General features: G+C 43.5%; 1 protein-coding gene across 1 annotated transcript in view; it reads right to left on the bottom strand.

Annotated features, from left to right (window-relative positions):
* Positions 1–19,315, bottom strand: part of Smyd3 (SET and MYND domain containing 3) — a 698,868-nt gene that overhangs the window by 90,760 nt on the left and 588,793 nt on the right. Inside the window, exon 9 of the mRNA XM_008849150.3 lies at positions 5,369–5,456. Coding sequence (XP_008847372.2) covers positions 5,369–5,456 — 88 coding nt within the window. The remainder of the gene's footprint in view (positions 1–5,368; positions 5,457–19,315) is intronic.

Here is a 19,315-nt window from a genome sequence, read left to right as displayed (position 1 = left end):
TGTTATTAACCTTAGTTAAGGATTCATTGTCTTCATCAAGAAAAAAACAAAGTAAATGGAGATCGTCTAAAAGGCTGAAGAGCTCCCAGGCAAGGAGGGAGGAGGCACCCATTATTTTACACAGATGAGCTGCCTGGAAACACTTGAGAAACAAAAACATGTTTAAGTGGTATCTCAGTGAAGTAAATTCTGTTTATATCAACAAACTCTCTTCTAACCCTGTCTGTGGTCTGGAAGATTAAAATTTCTAAGGGAATATTCTTTTTGCACACTTGTATATACATTCTCTTTAAACTTAGTTGAGAAATGAATTAAAGTAGACTAAATGGATGTTATTAAACTGGACTGAAGGTTTAGTTCAGCTTAAAATTATTTACTGAATTAGCTTCTATTTAAAAATTCACCTGTAGGGACTGGAGAGATGGCTCAGCAGTTAAGAGCACTGGCTGCTCTCGCAAAGAACCTGGGTTTGATTCCCAGCACCCACATGGCAGCTAACAACCATCTATAACTCTAGTTCCAGGGGAATGTGATGCCTTCTTCTGACCTGCGCAGACTTTACATGACATGGGTATACTTACATACATGCAGGCAACATATTCATACATATAAAAAATAAGTAAAAATAGCAAATAAAATATAAAATAAAAATTCACACGCAATGAAAGAAGCTTTACAGAGAGTCTTGTCTACAAAGGAAGAAGTAAGGGTTTGCTTCTGTATCCTTGAGCCATGGGCATATATGAAACCCAGACCACAGGCCCACAGCAGGGGCAGCAATATGAAGAAATTTATTTCTAATGGATCTTATATTTAGTGTTTATTGTAGAATTAAAGGGACCCAAACCTATACTTAACTAAATAAATGTATTCTTACCTTAAGCCCAAATACTGTGAGCAAAGGAAAATGATGCCTTAAAAAGAATGAGATGATACATCTCTCAGTAACATTGACTTTCTGATTAACCAATGAGTCAATTAAGTCAATCACTTAATTTCATGGAGCCTCAGTATGAATATCCCACCCCATAGTGAACAGAGTCTAACTATGCTGCTCAGGGTGGCCTCAAACCACTGCATTCAAGTGATCAGTCCGCCTCAGCCTCCTGAGTAGCCGATGCTACAGATGTGCAACACTTGGTCCAGGTTTTAATCTCACTTTTCCCAAGAGATATCCCTATTCTACTATAGAGGCAGGCAGAGGACTGAGGGCACAGTGTACCAAACTTCCTCCACAGCACAGCTGAAGGCTGCATATACAGGACCCACCTCGGATCATCACCCAGCCTCTCAGTTACCCAGCTGTGTCCTACCAGGTTGAGGCCCAGGAGACACTGGCCTGTACTGGGCCTTTCCCTCCCCTCTTCCCACTCTCTACCATGTAGCTCTACACTCTTGTACTTTTATGTTAGAATTCCAGTTGGGGGAAAACATCTGAAGATTTAAGTTATAAAATAAATGGTATAGACTTTGAGCATAGACAAAGCCTGGTTCAAGCCTAAACTAGTTCTGTCGTTTGTCAGATTTGTGGGTCTTGAGAAAGTCAAAGTACTCTGAGATAGGACAGAAACAAAATGCCTTATGTCTTAGTAAAACTTAAATAAGATGTATCTAAAAATGAAAAAAAATCTTGTTCTCTCATGAGTTAGGCAGAGTTCTGGATGTCATGGGTATGGTGGGAAACATTTACTGGGATGTACAAAGTATACTCCGGACCTATGAGTGCCTTCCTGTCGTGGCCTCTGAGCCAGACTGGACCAGGAAAGAGTGTGGAAGGGCATGCAAGTGTGATGGATCACCCCTCCTCCTCCACACGCAGAAGACCCCATCTCATCACAGCCCCATGCTCATGCACTTCTCACCTTCAGCTCATCCCCTCACCAGCATCCTAACACAGCAAATCTAACCCTGAGCAGGTAGCCTGTGTATACAAAGCTCTTTTGCCTCTTTCCAGAAAAATCCACGTTTCCATTGTCCACAGCATCAGGGCACTACTTTGAAGAAATCATCAGCAAGTGCTTCTACCAACCAAGCCACTTGTGCGGGTGGGAACAGCACCTTCATGAACCTCATCGGAAATAGGCTTCGTTTCTGCTGAGGCAGTACGCCTAACTTCAAAGCACTATCTCCTTGGTGAGAATTTCAAGCTCAGGGGGCCCTGTGTGTCACCATTTTAGGGCAAATCCTGGCTCTGGTCCCAGAAAGGGTTCATGTACTGCAGACAGTGATTTGAAGTTATTGACAGTTAGTGATTTTCTTTTGTACTCATCTGACACGATGTCTCAAGTTTGTTGAACGTGTCCCCCAGAGGCTGGGGGAAGCGGTTTCTTGGGCAATGCACTTGATTTTGAAACAGATTGCTGGGCTAACCTCTGTGTCTTTTCATTCCAGGATTAGATATCTGACGAATTGTCAGGAGGAATGACTGTCTCTTATACAATGCTAGACATTTCTGTGGGAAGGCTCACGCCTTATTATAACATCATTTTGCTCAATCTCTAGACAAATAATAATTTGCCTATTCATTTCCATAATGTGCTCCAACTCATTCAAGAGGCTTGAGGTGACAAGCCTTAGAAGTGGAAACCAGATGTGGTGTTCTGTACCCACTCATAGGAATGTATCTACATATCCCCCCACAACTGTCTCCTGGCAAACAAAGGAAAACTTTTCCTATAAAAACCCCCAATGAAAAAATAAGGAATAACTTAAACTATGAGGCTATTTCCCGAAGCTATTGCTGACATGTATTTGCTCAGAGATTTCATCCCTGGAACCTAAAAGGTGTCTTACATGCCACTGCTCCAGCAAGGAGGTGAGCTCTAGACTAAAGAGGACTGAGAGTCCCAAGGGCAGGGCAGGGCAGGGCAGAGCAGGGGCCTTCCTTCTAAAAGTCCTGATAACTACAAGAAGTTGGGGAAACAGAGACAAAGGAGTGAAGTCAATTCATTTGGGAGTTAGCTTAAGACTCAAGTCTGTCAGAGCACAGAGTTCATACTTATCTGGCCACACTACTCCCCTGTGCAACAATATTCTAGGGCCCTTAGCCTAGAAACTTAGGTCTGTGTACAGTTCCTATAGGTTGTAATCTCCTTTGAGAAAGCTTAATCACCCCTTCCTGTATCTTTAAATACACATGTATGTGTGTGTGTGTATATATATCTGTACATATATGTGTGTGTATCTTCACCAAAATATGTATTGTAGTAATCAGTTTTATGCTACTATAAAGAAATTGAAGCAAGATACTTATGAAGTAAAGACAGGCTTATTGGCTCATGGTTCTGGAGGTTCGAGTTCAAGATCAGGTGGCCCTATTGGTCTGGCCTCTGGTGATGGTGCCATATGGCAGCGGTAGGAATGTGTTCAGAACAAGCACTGACATGTCAATCCAGAAATCAGAGAGAGGCTGAGCAACCAGGGTCTGACCTTGAATACACACCATTCCCCTTTAAATCCATGCCCTCGATGACTTCCCAATAGGCCTCACCTCTTAAAGGCCCTCAGCACCCCCCTATAGAGTCACCCTGGGAACTAGATACCTAGGTTTTTATAGGTGGACGTCTGGGGAATACTAAATGAAACAAGGGTAGGTGGTAATTTGCATAATTACTATCCTACTGTATGAGAGTTGGGAACACTGGATTATGTCTTCTAATTTCTGCCTTAATCACAAGGTGGATTAGGACTGTTAAAGTACCTGGCACAGAGTCAGTTTTCATTTAAGCCTCATCCAGGTGAGACTGAAATGTACCATGATCCTCCATGGCCTTAATTCTGCTGCATGGAACCACAAAGAACAATTTTACTCAGCAGTGTAACAGCTCTTTGAGCCTATGAATGTCAACCTTGTGTTTCCAGAACTGGCTGTTTTCCAGTATCTCTCATCCCATCAACAGGAGGAGTTTCAAACTCCTCCTTGACTCCATCCATTACTCATAAGGAATTTAATTTCTCTTCATACCTCTTAATATGCCCTACCTCAAATCAAACTTGAAATTCTAGACAGGATCAGCCTAGTACCATCCCCCTTTTTCTCTCATTTTATTTTCTATATCTCTCTGAATGCAGCTCAAGATGACAGCTGTCTTTGGAGAGTTGCAGCCCACTCTTACACTTTATTAAATTTTGCGATCCACCAAAGCCCCACAATCCTTACATGCATTCTGCTGCTGAGCTTTAAGTATATTTACACTTCAACTTTCTGCCCCAAATAGAAGATTTTGCCTACAACTCTTTTCAAATTTCATCTTTTGAAGCTCAGTCAGCATTCCAGCTTTCAGGGATCTACTGAGCTCTTGGCACTATGGTCATTCCTCTGTTATCCTGCTCATCTCCATCTTGGGAAGGTGGCAAATCTGTGCTCTGTAGTTTCATGCAAGGTACTAAGTCAAAATCTGAGGAGACCAGACATGGGAACACAGCACCCCAGAGTGATGTTTGTGTCATTTGATCATTGAATGATATGCTAGTATTTAACATAATGTCTTGATTACTTCCTTTCAAAACCCCTAATAAAATCTAAATGCAAACTTTACCAAAACAGTCCATGAATCTGTGGATATACTTATTCGTAGTGAATTCATGCAGCAAGCTGGCCACTACAGCTTTCCTTTCTATTTCTTGATAACCAACTGTGGATCATCACAGAGGACTCTAATCATGTGCTATCTCCCTTTGCTCTGAACTTTGACCTACTCATGCGCCTTATCATTTAGGCCAAGAAAATATATTATGTAGGACCCTACTGCTGGCTGTTTCTTGACTGATTTGCTGTGAAGCATCTAGGTTTGAGGGTCAGTGGTATTAAATTATAAAGATTCTAATATGGGGCTGGAGAGATAGTTCATCAGTTAAGAGCACGGGTTGATCTTGCAGAAGACCAGGGTTTGGTTCCCAGCACCCACATGATGGCTGGCAACTGTCCATAACTCCAGTCCTAGGGGATCTGATGCCCTCTTCTGACCTCTGTGGGCATTGCACGACATGGGTACACTTATACACATGCAGGCAATTGCACTCATATACATAAAATTAAAATAATAAATAAATTTTTTTAAAGATTCTAATACATTCCTTTTCAGAGATGAAAGTGGTTGTAGGAGGAAGGGGATCTATGAGTTCTTACCTGGGGACCCCTTATCTTCCTGCTATAACTGTGCCATATTATCAGCTGGTGGTAAGGCTTTATGCTGATCTTACTGCTATCTCCCTACAGTTATCCAAACTGCTGGCTGAGCTCAGAGATGCAGCCTGTGGTCACAGAATAGAATGAGGCATTCGGACCTTTCCCTTGGCCCCAGTGACACCAGGCTCCCCATAGCAAAGCAGTAACCCCAACAGTACAACTCAGCCACAGGCAGGATACTCCAGTGTGCCTTCAGCTCTTCAATTTTTTTCAGGGATTCTTGAACCTCCTTCCATACTTGCTCATCACCGGTTAGCATATCATCATCCTGCCCAGATGACATTGAAAAAAAGACAGGAAGAAAAGACAAAGAATTCAATTTAAAAAATGGGCAAAGGATCTGAACAGACATTTCTTCAAGAAAGACATACAAATGGCTTACAAGCACATGAAAAGATAATCAGCACCATTAGTTACTGGGAAAATTTACCTCAAAACCACAATGAGATATTGCTTTATACCCAGTAGCAGAGCTATAATTGAAAATACGGGTAACAGGACATACTGGTAGAAATGTAGAGAAACTGAGAGGCTGATACTCCATTGGTAGATAAGTACAGTGAGTGGGATGGCTTTGAAAAGTGGACTTTTGAGCTCCTTAATAGATATACACAGAGGTACTATGTTACCAACAGACTTAACATATAGCCAGTTCCACTCCTAGGTATATAACCAAGAGGGATTAGAACACGCTCAACAAAAACTTGCACATAAATATTTATAGTTCATTAGAGCCAAAAGAAAGGAAGAAAAGAAAGAAAATAAGGAAGGAAGGAACTCAAATACCTATCAGTTGATGAATGGATAGATAGATAAAAATGTGTCAGTTCAAAAGTCTACTGAAAAATTACATGTACAATGTTTTTACATGAGTCCATATGTATAGGTGAAGGCTATATAACAAGAAACAGTCCCAGACAGGAGAAACCTCCCTTTGAGTTGTTGGCCAGGGTAGTCCAAGAGACTCCCCAAATTATACAGGCTATTGCCACAGCCCTAGATTGCCTCCTAGAACTTGGAGGTAAGACCCTACTGCTGAAGACAGGACATACTTTGGACGCAGGATTCAGAGCAACAGAGCTGGAAACCACTTACCTGAAGGCTAGCTCTCATAGTTTTGGAGAACACTATGTGAGTTGCTAAGGGAGAACATCAATGGATGATCTAACCCCAGTTTTAAAGTCTAACAACCACAACAATGACTGGCACAGTAAACTATACTGATGCAGTAGTGGGACTTTTATAAAGGGAGTAATCAATAGCTACCAATCTGAAATTAAAGCCCACTCAATGGGAGTAAACTCATGTGTGGTACTGTAAACATAGCCAAATACACATTGCTAGAGAGGTGACAGATCTTAGAGAAAATCCCTAGGCTGTCACAGCCCTAGACAAATGTAATTTCTTACTATGTGCTAAATATGGATCATTATATTTACAGACAAGTATGCCAGTCTCCACTCCTCAAAGAAGCTTCTTTTGCAGCAGAGACTATTATGAAGTTCCACAACTGGTCACACAAAGAGAATAATTATCTGTGAAATGCCCAACCCTATGTGACACATCTACAATGGAACCTCTACAACTAAGGTTCATGGAACATAGTGGAACAAGGGATAGAGAGAATACTAATGCCTCTCTCAACTCTCATCAATGAAGTTTCCTCATGCAACAGAGGGCAATGAACACAAAAGGTCACAAATGGCCAAAGCACAGAGAATAAGAGTCTGCAGAATGTGGGTCCTTGGACAGGACTCTTATATTAAATTTCACCCACCTGAGGCTTATGGACCATTATGAAAGAAGGGACGGAAAGATTGTAAAAGTCAAGATAGGAGGTGCATGACCATATGAAAACAGAGTCTTACAGGTTCTGGGAATTTGCTCATATGAACTTACAGAAATTGTGTCAGCATGCACAAGACCCACGCAAACTCAAGCAGACAAAATGGGCAGCAGGCCCCAATCTTAGCTGAAGAACTATTCACAGATGATTACTGCTGGGTGAGGGAGAGCTGATCTTCTTTAAGGGAGTGCTCTAGTTAGGCTGACTAGACCCCAGTGAACGAGTTTGCACTGAGGGACATCTGGGTATACTAATTTGACTCAACAGGCCTTAACATAAATGACACAATGCATAAAATCCAGTGTTGGGGGGGGAACTATGGGTGGGTGTGGATTGGGAAGGGGGTATAAAGATGATTAAAATGTTGTGCATGAAATGCACAAAATTCAATAAAAACATACAAAAAATAAAGAATGAATATTGGTATGGGTGTGGGGCAAGGGAACACATGGACACTGTTGTAGGGAGTGTAAATTTGTTCGGCCACTGTGGAAACTAGTGTGGAGGTTTCTTCAATCAACAACTAAAACAGAACTTCTATATGGCTTGGCTGTAACACACCTGGCCCTATACCCAAAGGACTCTATACCGTAGCAGAGAGATACTTGCATACCCATAGTCATTGCTGCCCAGTTCACAACAGCTAGGAAACTCAATCAGCCTAGATGTGCTTTAACAGATGAATAGATTTTTTAAATGTGGCACATAGGCACAATGGGATTATATTCAGCCATTAATAGAGAAGAAATTATAAAATTTGCAAGAAAATGGATGTAAAGAAGACTGTTCCATTGAGTTGACCCCGTCAAAAAAAAAGAAAAAAGAAATACTGTATATTCTCTGTCATATGTGAATCCAAGCTTCTAATTTTCTATATTTCTCTGGAAGTACATGTGGGTAGAGGCCAGAAAACTACAAAGAGGAACTGTGAGAGGGGGAAAACTGACATTAAAGGGGAGTAAGAGAAGGGGAACAGATGTGGAAGTGGAAGAGAAGATACTGGGGAGCGGATGGTACCAGGGCAGGGGCAGGGATATGGGGGAGAGGAAGAGGTGGGGTAGAAAAAAATGAGTCTGTATGAAAGTGCCATAAAGGAACCTATTATATTTTCTACTAATTAAAAAGTGAAAAAACAAAACAACAAAAACCCAAAAGAACCTTCATACAATAGAACATTATTCAGTAATAAAATAAAAGAAATACTAGTACATGCTATAACATTGCTGTAAGTAAAAGAAGCCAGTCATGTTGGGCTGGAGATGATGTTCTAGTTGGCCTTCAGTTGTTGTGACAAAACACTCTGATCAATACCAACTTGGGGAGGAAAAGGGTTTGTTCGCCTTACATCTCCTGGGTCACAGTTTATCTCTGAGGGTAGCCCAACGTAGGGACTCAGGGCAGGAACCTAGAGGCAGGAGCCGAAGCACACAGGTCATGGAGGAACACTGCTTACTGACTTGCTCCTCTGGCCCAGGCTCAACCTGCTTTCTTATACAACATAGGCCCACCTGCCCAGAGGTGGCACCACCCACAATGGGCTGAGCCTTCCCACAATCACTCAGCAATCAAGAAGATGCCCCACAGATAGGGCCACAGGTCAGTCCAATGGAGGCAATTCCCCAATTGAGGCTCCCTCTACCCAGGTGTGTCAAGTTGACAACTAAAGCATCCAGCACAGTGGGTAAAGGTACCCATTGCCAAGCCTGACCATCTCAGTTTGAACCCAGGATCTATCTGGTAGTTAGAACTGACTTCAGAAAGTTCCTCTGACCTCCATACATGTGCCATGAATGTACATGCCCCTCTCCTACACACAAAATAAAAATACAATAAAAGATTTTTAGGGTTTTTTTTTTCTTTTTTGGTCTTTTGGAGACAGGGTCTCCCTGGAACTCACTATGTAGACCAGGCTGGCCTTGAACTCACAGAGATCCAGATGTGCACCACCATGCCTGGTCAGTAAAAGATTTTTAAAAGACCACATGTTGTGTAACTCCGTAAAGAAACTAACACTACTGATTTATATACTATAAACTGAGTGAATTATATAATATGTGAATTACACCTCAATAAAACATAAAGAAACATTAGGAAAACATAGGAGCAAGAGGTTTTTAAAAAGTCATTATTTGGGGCCTGGACAGATGGCTCAGCAGTTAAGAGCACATACTGCTCTTACAGAGGACCCACGTTCAGTTCCCAGCACCCACACTGAGCTCATAACCACCTGTTACTCTAGCTCCAGGGATCTGATGCTCTATTCCTGGACTCTGCAGGTACCTGTACTCACTCTCACAGGCACACAATTAAATATAAAATAAATCTTCCCCCCAAAGGTCATTATTTGTTAGGAAATAAAATGGAAAACCCAATATGGCATTATCAACCAAGTTATGATAAAAGAGGTATGTATACTACACCCATGCAAACTATTCCTGACTTTCACAAAACTTAGGAATACCACAAATATCTTAACGTTTTTAAAGCCATTAAAATTATAAACTATCATTTATTATACATTTTTCTCTCATTTAATAAGCAGCACCTCCATCGTTCCTGTTTGCCAATGTGTTCCCAGCAGGGTACATGGCAGGTATCTGCAAAAGAATGATTCAAAACCATGTGTAAGGCTTGGCACAGGGTACCATATAATACTGTCCCATTTCCTCTTCATACAGCTCTCCTATGTAAGTAAAGTCATCGTTGGTGCATTTATGGGTGGACAGTGGATGCAGTCTACCCTAGGTCAGGAAACTAGGAGGTACCTGTCCTTTAGAATACTGGGAAACATTGACAAAAGCAACAGAAAGATGGTTTGATTTTTACCATCATGAACAATTCTAAGTAATTTCAAGGTAAAAATGTTCTTTCCCCTCCAGGTCACAGGGTACCTGCCACCCCTTCCCTAATGCTCCACTGATCAAGATCTGAAACTCGATTCAGCATGATTATATGACCTGCCTGAAAACCACAAGCATGGAACAAAAGCTTAACCTGGTTTTCTTCCCAGAGGCTGTGTTCTTGTCATGTGCTCTGCTTCCCACAAACCCCGCTGTGGCCTCTCTGGCAAGCTCAGCAAGTTGTTCTTTCTTAAAGTTGTGCTGTCCAACACAGTGGGTACTTAAATCAGTTAAAACTAAATACAACAAGAACCCCAGTTCCTCAGCTGCACCGGCCACATTTTTAAGAGCTCCTCAACTCCCTGTGGCTATGGCCACACAATGTACAGTGCAGGACAGTCTTATGGATGTCCTATGGCGTCCTCCAGGATGTCCTATGGGACAGTGATACTGTGAAGAGGACAATCAAAGGGTGGGGACGCCACTCAATATAGCATTCCATACTCTGCATGGGAGGAGATTATCTAAGAAGCTGAGGCATGGCAAGGCTAGGGTAATGGGAAGGGTGAACAGGTTTCTTCTAACTGTTGATCTCCATGGAGCTTTTCAATGTGCCTCTCCCAGGAACAGAGTGATCCACTCTGAATTTGTGAGAACTGCTGTCAGAGTAAGTCTGTGTTACTGGTGGGAAGATACATATCACTCTGGTATGTGAGAGCAGAAAAAAAATGAGGGCACTGAGAACCAGGGAAAGGCGATCCCAAGGACATGAGGTAGACGATGAGTGCGGTAAAAGTGTGAGCCCGGGCTTTGTCACTCCCTGTCTGTACTCTGTGCATGTGTGACATAAGGTGGTTCTGAAAAACATTCTGTGGGCACACTTTCCTGCTTTTAGGAAGCCCTATGTACCAGCCTAGCTTTGTGTACACAGAGGGGGAAGAGAAACGAAGGTCTTTGGGGAGGTGCACACTAGTCTCCCTCTGCATTCTTACTTTAAGTTCACGGTCGGCTCCTAAAATTTCAGTTTCACCTTCTCGTCTTCCTGCTTCAACAACCATAGTCATCCATGATTAAATGTTCCTATTTTATATTGTATTACTGGCAGGTCAAGTCCTAGGCTCTAAGGAAAATATCTTGCTTGGTAATCCCTGTGATTGGTATAATAATGGATCCCGAAGGTGTTTACATCCTGATCACTAGAACCTGTGGTGCTAGGTTACCTGGCAGAGGGGACTGAGTTGCCCATAGGATTAAGAGTGCTTATTAGGTAACCTTAAAATAGAGAACATTCTGGACTCTCCATGTGGATCCAATATAATTATGATGACTTTTTGAAGTAGGAGAAAGAGGCTGAAGAGGAGGTCAGAGTAAGGGGCTTGGAAGATGGACAATGGAATGAGTCAAGAAACACAAGCAGTCTTAGAGACTGCAAAAGCAAGCAAACAGATTCTCCCCAAGAGTCAGAAAGGAAGGCAGCCTTGTGACTGCTTTGATGTTAACCCAGTGAAATAGGGTCAGGCTTGTGACCTACAGAAATATAAGGTAAGAAGTTTGTATTGTTTTAGTCACTAAGTTTATGATCACTTGCTACAGTCCAGTAGAAAACTACAAACATTCTGCACTCTGGTCACTAGAGCTTTGTACACACCCTACCTGGCACATGAACTTAATTAGTTTGATGACTCATTAACTCCATTAACATGTAATAAGTGCCTACTAGGTATTGTTATGGGCACCCTGGGGTGTAGCAGTAAACAACAACAATAACAACAACACCCCAGCCAATCATGTTTGCACTGAAGAGGTAAGAGGGGCAGATGATGACAGAAAATAAACACAGGCAAGTGGGCTGGTGAGGGAGTTTTTAAAGGAAGTCACCGGGGAAGGTATCTCTAGATGATGCTTGAGTAGAGGGCTGCTGGTGGGGAGGGAGTAGCAGGTAGGAGCTGTAGGGAGGACAAGTTGCAACACAGTGAGGCAGGAACAGGCCTAAGAATGGGCCAATGTGGCCCAGAGCTTATGGGTCACCGTTCACATGGATGCCATATTATCACCACTGAAGCCTGAGCTCACCAAAGCTAAATAAAGGCCTTACTCTTCACTGATCCTGCTTCTCACAAACACCTAGCACCAAGCCTTGTATGCAACTAAGTTCAGATAAATGTCTGTAGAGTCGATCTGAAAGAGTGAGACTTGGAAACATCTGGATGTTTCTTGCATGTATCTCAAGCCTTCTAACATTCTTGTAGAGCATCAGTGCCTACAACTTCCATGTGGGGCAGGACAGTCCTGCAGTCCCCGAACTGCCTGAAGCACGATTCAGCTGGACCATTTTCGTGTAATTTGAATTCATTTTTCCATTAGGCTTGCTTCAGGAGTGAAATATATCTGTGAGCTGATAAATCCAAAATATTTTCATCCATGGTTCACTAGTAGCATTTGAAAAGGGAAAGGTAAAATGCAGTAACGTGGAGTCCAAACAAATCTAGTTGTGTGCACAGAGGCAGGTGAGACCATGGCCCAGAACGGAGCAATTTCATACGGGAATTACAACAAAATCTGCCACCAGAAAACATAATCAGATTAGCTGTTCCTTGAGGTGGATCCTAAGCCTTTTATTTACTCAACAGAAATGCAGGAAGCTTTGAAAGTGCTCTAAACACTTGACAACAATTGCATGAAAGGACTCTGTGCTTGAGCTGGACAAGGCAATGTTCACACTCAAGAGTTGAATCCAGTACTCCTGGAATATTCCACTGTGCTGAGGGCCTCTGTACTCTGGGTCCCTAACTCCCCTCACTCCTCGTAGTTCTTCCTATCTGTGCCCACAGTGGGGTCTATTTTGCCTCTCCCCACACCAGGCTGTAGGAAAATATTCAGTTGCATGTGTGCAGAAAAGGAACTTGTACATATGGAACAGAAAAACTAGTTAAGGATCCACAATTCAAGACTTCTTTCTTTGTTGGTTTTTTGGTTTTGTTTTGTTTTTTTCAGTTTGGCTATATGTGAGAAAGTATGTTCTTTTTCACAGATCCTGTCAAGTATGAAATCAGTCAACATATATCTTTGTTTCCATTTTTTTTTTACTTTCTTTCTATTTTTTAAATTTTTTGGTCTTTTTGAGACAGGGTCTCCCTGTAGCCTCAGCTGACCTGGAACTCACTATGTAGACCAGGCTGGCCTCAAACTTAGAGACCCACCTGCTTTTGCCTCTGCCTCCCAAGTGCTGGGATTAAAGATGTATATCAAAAATATTTGCTATCATTTAGGACAAAGTTATTTAGGAAAAAGAAAATCCTCTTTGAATTTCAGTTTTACTAATGTAGAAAGGTTTGAACAGGTGAGCCTTACAATTTGTCTTGAGAAGGTGGAAGAACATACATTTTTATGCTTATGTGTTTTTAAAATATCAACTGTGCTGTTATGGGCTAGAGCTTCAGCTCAATGGTAGTTTGCCGAGCATTTCCAGACACTGGGTTCCATCCCTAGCACTGCAAAAAAACAAAATCAAGCAATTTGGTTTTCTTAAAATGATAAAAAAAAAATATTCAGAATATACACTGAAGAATTTCCCAAAAAAGTTCATTCTCCAGAAGGAGGATCAAACACATGATTGCTAGCTTTAACTGTCAACCTATGGGACTTAGAATTGCCTGGGGAGAGAGTCTCAAGGAGGGATTGTCTTTACTAAGCTGGCCTGTGGGCATGTCTGTGGGGGATTATCCTGATTTCCTGATTACCCTAAATGTGGCCGCACTTTCTGGTAGCAGCCTGCTGAAAGGACAGGGAAGAAGGAAGCTTTTCCTGGGGTTTGTTTGTTTGCTTGGTGGTCAGTTCATCTATGGGGTTGCTGCTGCTGCTGCTGCTAATTCCATACCTGATAATAGAACCAGCTTCTACATTTTCCAACAGTCACTGAAGATCATCCCCTCTCCAGAAATCTTCCAGCCCTTCCAGCTTGGATCTGCTGAGGCACCCAGCCTGTGGACTGAGCACCTAGGTTCTTGGCTTCTCTGGTGTCCACTGTTGGATGACTCTAGCCACACTGTGCAAGCCAGTTTAATAAATTCTCTTTTTATATATTCATTCTATTAGTTCAGTTCTATCCTTCTAGAGAAACCTGACTAATATAGTTAGATCAGGCTGGTCTTGGCAACCCTTGGGCTGACCCATGAAATGTCCCCAGCAACCTTCCTTACTATGAACCTCAGTTTCCTCTCCTGGTAAACAGGTGACCAATGACATCTCCCACTGAATCATTATAGAGACTGAGACAGTACAGAGCCAGCTTAGCCCTGCCTCTACTGACTACTTTCCTGCACAGCCCAAGGAGCCCTTCAAAGCCAGTCTTGATGTCAGTAGTAAAAATAGAAATTGCTCATTGGAGGTTGAATACTGAGAGCTTCCTCAGGTAAGTCCAAGTCTTCTTCCTTCTCTCTAACCTCCTGACCATTCAAGTTCTTCATGTCCCTCCCATCCATCCCATTTCCTTACATTACCAGGCCTATCCTCCTGTTCAGCACCTACTTTTCCAGCTGGAAGTCCTCTCCTTATGGGTCTGCAGGAGCGGAATGACCCTATTGCTTTCCTCAGTCACCACTCCCTCCCTGTGTTCTCTTTCTTCCCCACTGTCCCTTTAGCCTTCAGTCCCTACTGCACTCTTCCAGGACACTTCTCAGTGTCCTGTGGATCCGCCTGATCCCTGAGCCCTGGAAGCTACTCTGCACAGCTTCTCTGGCACTGAGCTGTCAGTTACTGTCTAGCCTAGGACTCTCCGAGGGACACTGACCTACTCAGATCTGCACGCTCAGTGCCACCTGGTAAGGTATTCAGAGAGTGAGTGGTAAGGGTATTACAAGGACTAAATAAAATACTTAATTTGACAACAATGAGAATCCCAAACAGGGAAACTGAATATTGTTCTTTTTAAAATTTATTTATTTATTTTTAATTTATGTGTATGAGTGTTACACATGCATGTATGTAAGTGCATTTGTGTCTTGCAGTAACCTTGGAGGACAGAAGAGGGTGTCGAATCTCCTGGAACTGGAGTTATGGACAGCTGTTAGCTGCCATGTGGGTGCTGGGATTTGAATTTGGGTCCTCTGTAAGAGCAGCCAGTGCTCTCAAGCACTGAGCTATCTCTCCAGCCCCTGGATATTGTTCTTTTCATATCATACTTCCACCTGGACTCATTTCTCATATGACCACCATGACTATGCTTGAAGGAGGACATGTCCCCAGTGCAGCATGGTATTCGCCATATGCCTAGACACTGGCCATAATTCAGAACCTAAATATGGCTGCCCACCCAGCCAGCACAAGAAATCCCACAGTAGCTCAAGATCTGTGGTCTCAGACGACAGCAGCAAGGACTTGCTGAGGACTGGGCTCAGTGACCTTCCCTGGCTCTCACCTAAATGTCATCCTAAGTTTCTTGCAGCTCTCTTGGCCAAGGGGTCCCCTGTACTATCTTCCTGGATGGATTAGGAGGCCATACACACTCTCTCATAGGTAGATGCTGAACTGATACTCCAGAGGCAGTTTCTTAAGCCATAGAAGCAGATAATACCACATACTTTCACCACCACATAAAAAGTCCCCAGTCAACACACTTGGATTCCATTGGTCAGATGTTTCCTTTGGTGTAGCAGGCAGTACCTGCCAGGTGCCAGTAGTCACCACAAATGAAAGAGGAAAATGTCCTCCATAGGGTGTGGACCTGGCATAGCTAGCTGAACGTATCCTTGGGAAAGTGGCCACCAGCAACATGAGGAGAAGCATCGGGCATCCACCCAGGTCCACCTTGTAACAGAAATGGTTGAGCAGTCGTGCTCACTGGTTTATAAGAGTTTGACCTTGAAACTCTTGGGCTGGGTTAATTTCAGATGGTTCTTATTGAAAAGAAAAGGAAAAGGAGAAAGGCAATCTGTCTTCTAATGCTTCCTGGTATCCAATCCTCACGGAAATGCTAATTAGATTGATTGGAGAGAGATGACTATTAGGATGGAGAAAGAAATTAATGAACATTTATAAACTTTCCTAGTAATTCAATAATTCTAGTATCTTAAATGAAGGACGGGTTTTGTTTTTCTTACTGTTTTTAAAAAAGTATAATAAGTTTCAAATATCCTGCCTGTACTCAGGAGAGAGATTGAAATAAAAAATCAGGATAGAAACAAAGCTTAATTTGCTGTGTCTCTGACTACAGTGCTTTGGTTCAAGGACAACATTACTGGAGCTGATAGATTAACATAAGCATCACTCAAAAAACCTTTATGATTAACAGGAAATTTCTCTACTGGAACCAATTTCCACTTCCTTTGGTAAAAACAGCTGAAAGCAATTCAGACTTAACTTGGGGCAAAATGGAATTTTCATATATGGAAAAATAGCTAAAACTAGAGCATTCACTACTGCATGAACAATAAACCAGTTAATGGGCATAATGGGCATTAAGGAATATAGAAGGAAAAGGAAAGAATGTTTCCAACTTAGATAACCAAATTGTTGTATATTCTAATTAGTAATTAGCAAAAGGAACACTGGGATTAGAACCCTAAGATGTGGAGCTGAATCCCTGCTCCATGGCTATGGGATGTCTGTGAAGCCAAGTGATAATCATCTGAACAGAAGTACCCTTTCTTTGCACCCTATCTAGAACCACTAAACCCTAGACAGCCAAGACCCATAGGCACTGACTAGAGTCAGCTCTCTTTGATGGAAGGAGGTCAATGGGCCTATAACTAGCTGAGAATCAACTGTGCTATGGTCCACATCCCATGCTCTTTGCTTAGAAGACTCCTCCTCAGCCTAGTTATCCAAGCAAGCTCCCCTCATCCATCACAAACCGGGCCTGATGTCTCTGTATGATTGATTATCTGTGTCCTTTCCACTGGGCTGCATGACACTGCTTTACCACCTCATAGCAGTGAGTGTAACTGTGATGCAGATGAGAAGGTGCTGCTATCTGTCCACAGGGTCAACAAAACTGTGCGAATCCATTTTTCCGTCTGTTCCATACAGCTGACAGATGAGCAAAAGCAAGACACAGAAGAGCTCAGAACTCAGGGTCCCAACAGCTGCCCATCCTGGCAAGACCCTCAAGTGCCATCCTTTTCCCCTGAACTACAGGGACACCTACAAATGTGTCCTTTCCTCAGGCTGGAGAGCCTTCCTCCAGCTGGCCAGTGCTATCATGGCCTTGGGTCCAGCTGAGAAGCACCTGGGCCACAGGGAGATTGAGCCCCACTCAAGTAAAAACAATGACATTCAGAGGGAGCCATGAAATAACACAAGCAACTTAGCCACTATTTACCATCATCTTCCTGTAGCTGTCAGCATTTGGTTCTTCTCTCACACAGAAACAGGAGGTCTACTGCAGCCTTACATTTTTACAAGGCAATACATTCTACTCAATCCCAGGTTCAAAGTTAAATTGCCAGTTACATAGAATTGCCAGAAGGAAAGAGTTATTTAACCCTTCTCAGCAGAACTTTAGAATCACTAAAGGCCATTCACAGCTCCGACCCCTACATCTTCCTCTCTCTCTCTCTCTCTCTCTCTCTGTGTGTGTGTGTGTGTGTGTCACAGCTCCAACCCCTACATCCTCTCTCTCTCTCTCTCTCTCTCTCTGTGTGTGTGTGTGTGTGTGTGTGTCACAGCTCCAACCCCTACATGCTCTCTCTCTCTCTCTCTCTCTGTGTGTGTGTGTGTGTGTGTGTGTCACAGCTCCAACCCCTACATGCTCTCTCTCTCTCTCTCTCTCTGTGTGTGTGTGTGTGTGTGTGTGTCACAGCTCCAACCCCTACATGCTCTCTCTCTCTCTCTCTCTCTGTGTGTGTGTGTGTGTGTGTGTGTCACAGCTCCAACCCCTACATGCTCTCTCTCTCTCTCTCTCTCTGTGTGTGTGTGTGTGTGTGTGTGTCACAGCTCCAACCCCTACATGCTCTCTCTCTCTCTCTCTCTCTGTGTGTGTGTGTGTGTGTGTGTGTCACAGCTCCAACCCCTACATGCTCTCTCTCTCTCTCTCTCTCTGTGTGTGTGTGTGTGTGTGTGTGTCACAGCTCCAACCCCTACATGCTCTCTCTCTCTCTCTCTCTCTGTGTGTGTGTGTGTGTGTGTGTGTCACAGCTCCAACCCCTACATGCTCTCTCTCTCTCTCTCTCTCTGTGTGTGTGTGTGTGTGTGTGTGTCACAGCTCCAACCCCTACATGCTCTCTCTCTCTCTCTCTCTCTGTGTGTGTGTGTGTGTGTGTGTGTCACAGCTCCAACCCCTACATGCTCTCTCTCTCTCTCTCTCTCTGTGTGTGTGTGTGTGTGTGTGTGTCACAGCTCCAACCCCTACATGCTCTCTCTCTCTCTCTCTCTCTGTGTGTGTGTGTGTGTGTGTGTGTCACAGCTCCAACCCCTACATGCTCTCTCTCTCTCTCTCTCTCTGTGTGTGTGTGTGTGTGTGTGTGTCACAGCTCCAACCCCTACATGCTCTCTCTCTCTCTCTCTCTCTGTGTGTGTGTGTGTGTGTGTGTGTCACAGCTCCAACCCCTACATGCTCTCTCTCTCTCTCTCTCTCTGTGTGTGTGTGTGTGTGTGTGTGTCACAGCTCCAACCCCTACATGCTCTCTCTCTCTCTCTCTCTCTGTGTGTGTGTGTGTGTGTGTGTGTCACAGCTCCAACCCCTACATGCTCTCTCTCTCTCTCTCTCTCTGTGTGTGTGTGTGTGTGTGTGTGTCACAGCTCCAACCCCTACATGCTCTCTCTCTCTCTCTCTCTCTGTGTGTGTGTGTGTGTGTGTGTGTCACAGCTCCAACCCCTACATGCTCTCTCTCTCTCTCTCTCTCTGTGTGTGTGTGTGTGTGTGTGTGTCACAGCTCCAACCCCTACATGCTCTCTCTCTCTCTCTCTCTCTGTGTGTGTGTGTGTGTGTGTGTGTCACAGCTCCAACCCCTACATGCTCTCTCTCTCTCTCTCTCTCTGTGTGTGTGTGTGTGTGTGTGTGTCACAGCTCCAACCCCTACATGCTCTCTCTCTCTCTCTCTCTCTGTGTGTGTGTGTGTGTGTGTGTGTCACAGCTCCAACCCCTACATGCTCTCTCTCTCTCTCTCTCTCTGTGTGTGTGTGTGTGTGTGTGTGTCACAGCTCCAACCCCTACATGCTCTCTCTCTCTCTCTCTCTCTGTGTGTGTGTGTGTGTGTGTGTGTCACAGCTCCAACCCCTACATGCTCTCTCTCTCTCTCTCTCTCTGTGTGTGTGTGTGTGTGTGTGTGTCACAGCTCCAACCCCTACATGCTCTCTCTCTCTCTCTCTCTCTGTGTGTGTGTGTGTGTGTGTGTGTGTGTGTGTGTGTGTGTGTGCTGGGTTTCCCCATCCCACTGAAGAAAACGTCTCAGAGAAAGCTCAATTACTTATACAATATCTGGTCAACTTGAATGAAAGAGTATG

This window comes from Nannospalax galili, unplaced genomic scaffold, assembly GCF_000622305.1.
Source record: "Nannospalax galili isolate Female #2095 unplaced genomic scaffold, S.galili_v1.0 scaffold543, whole genome shotgun sequence".
Lineage (NCBI taxonomy): Eukaryota > Metazoa > Chordata > Mammalia > Rodentia > Spalacidae > Nannospalax > Nannospalax galili.
Note: the sequence above shows the minus strand (reverse complement) of the source record. Positions and strands in the feature narration are given on the sequence as shown.